General features: G+C 31.0%; 1 protein-coding gene across 1 annotated transcript in view; it reads left to right on the forward strand.

Annotated features, from left to right (window-relative positions):
- Nucleotides 1–1,844: 1,844 nt before the first annotated feature.
- Nucleotides 1,845–2,284, forward strand: part of tefm (transcription elongation factor, mitochondrial) — a 7,357-nt gene continuing 6,917 nt past the window's right edge. Inside the window, exon 1 of the mRNA XM_015402548.1 lies at nucleotides 1,845–1,985. Coding sequence (XP_015258034.1) covers nucleotides 1,943–1,985 — 43 coding nt within the window. The 5' untranslated portion in view covers nucleotides 1,845–1,942. The remainder of the gene's footprint in view (nucleotides 1,986–2,284) is intronic.

The following is a 2,284-nucleotide window of genomic DNA, read 5'->3' on the forward strand; positions in this document are numbered from 1 at the left end:
ACTTTTAATATCGTTTTGGAATGCTTGAAAATTTGGATAAACTTTATAGAATCTGCACTTGTGGATAAAGAATTTTCCCATAATGAAAATAATATTACATAAAAATTCCACATTTTTATCATTAAAAGTAATGCCAAATTTAACTCCTTTATATTCAAAATTAGGAATCACATTTTTTGTAGATAACCAATCATAAATCTTGTCCCAAAAATACGTAACCACACAACAATTGTAAAAAGGGTTAGGGTTTTAAAATGAACTTCTTTCATCTTTGGTAGGAAATGAGAAAAATCCTGTTCTGACCTTAAGAACTTCCATCTCTGAAAACACGTTTAAAGATAAGTTCCTCTTAACTGGGAGAGGAAAAATTGTGTTGTTTATGTGTTCTCTTATCATTTTGTTATTCATTTTGAGATCCATAAAATCGTAATTATCTATAAGGAGGGTGGGAAAGATCGGTGTTACATCAGAATATTTAATCCTTCCTTTGACCAAATTCATCATGGTTGCCAGAATTGCCCTAATCAGAGATAGAAATTGTTTCCGTGGACAATCTAAATTATATTTTCTTTTAAATACTGTATAATCCAGAATATCACCGTTTGTGTCCATAAGATGTATAATGGCCCAGATACCTTTTTCCTCCCATTCTCTGTACTATAGACATTTTCTCTTATACAAAATAAATTTGTTATTCCAAATAATCCTATTATGTGGCGTAAAATTGTGCTCGTATAACATTTTCCAATACTTTAGAACTTGTGTGTGGTATTCTGATAATTTAATCGGTAATTTGACAGGATCAAAGTTACATCTTAAGAGAAATTATATTCCTCCATTTTTTTGAAAAAAGTTGTGAAGGGAAACTAAACCATAAACTTGTTTCATTTTTAATTAAAGTCTGCAGCTATTTTAATTAAATCAATAACATTTATTCCTCCTCTTTTTTCTACTGACTTTACTATGTTGTTCTTTCTGATCAGATGTCGTTTATTATTCCATATGAAATTGTAATGAATTTGATAAATGTTTTTTATCGTAGTATTTGTTATATTTAAGGTAAATACTGGATAAATTAGTCTGGCTATCCCTTCTGTTTTAGTCAATAATATTCTTCCAAAAATTGAAATGTTTCTTTGGAGCCAACTTTTAAATATTTGTTGATTCTTTTGTAAAATTGGTTGAATAATTGTTCTTTCATTATCAGTGTGGTCCTTGTTAATTATTACACCTAAATATTTGATCTTATTCTTTGATTTGATATTATGAATTAAAGTGGATTGATTATTTTGAATTGATTGATTGATTTCACATTTTTCCATTTTCAATTTTAGGCCTGAAGCTTTAGAGAGGAAATAAACAGCTTCTAAAGCCTCAGGGATTTGGTCAGCATTTTTAAGAACACCACTGTATCGTCTGCTAACAGTGTAATATCAAAGTTTGTACCTGGGAAACTTAGTGGACTTATCTTGTTGTTATTTTTAATGTTTAATGCTAATAGTTCTGTTCCTATTATAAAAAGCAGTGGGCTAATAGGGTTGAATTCCTCTTTTTTACATCAAATCTCCTGATATTTCCTGACTGAAGCAATTCCGAGCTTCTTATGTCTTTATATAATGTAGAACAATGTTTATATTTTTTTTCCAAAGCCAAATTCTTGTAATGACTGTATTATGAAAGGGTTTCTATTTTATCAAAGCTTTAAGGAAATCTAAGAACAAAATGATTCCTTCATCTTCTAAAAATTTTTTGAATTTCTTTTTTTAATTAAAAGAGTATTTTCCTGGAAACTGATCAGATAACCACTTTTATTTTGAAAATCCATGAGAAAAATATATTTCCGGGTCACAGACGTATTTCCGGTAGAGGTCATTGAGCGCTCCGTTGCTAATGTGAGAAAATTAATCCTGAAATGGTTTCATAACTAAAGGAAGAAGGATCGATGTGGCTCCTTAGAAGATTCCTGTCGCCGGTGGTTAGAAGAGGTTGGTCTCCATGGTGATTTGATCCCCATGCAGCGGTCTGTAGTTCAGCTGCCTGAAGGTGGCTGGAGCTTTAGTAGGCCTGTTAAAATGCCTGAATGAAATGAATCCCGCGCTCTTTAATTCACTCTTATGTTTTAAGCAGCTGTTTAATTTGGGATCAAAGCAAACTAGCTCTCAATACTAAAAACGATTACGTCATATACAATGACAAACGTGAAGAAATAGAACTATGAAAATAGATTAAAGACATTTTTCTAGAAGGTATCATCGGTAAGGATCTTAGTTAAAAATCTATGGGT

The sequence above is a fragment of the Cyprinodon variegatus genome, unplaced genomic scaffold (assembly GCF_000732505.1).
Source record: "Cyprinodon variegatus isolate N-32 unplaced genomic scaffold, C_variegatus-1.0 Scaffold1365, whole genome shotgun sequence".
NCBI classification, from domain to species: Eukaryota; Metazoa; Chordata; class Actinopteri; order Cyprinodontiformes; family Cyprinodontidae; genus Cyprinodon; species Cyprinodon variegatus.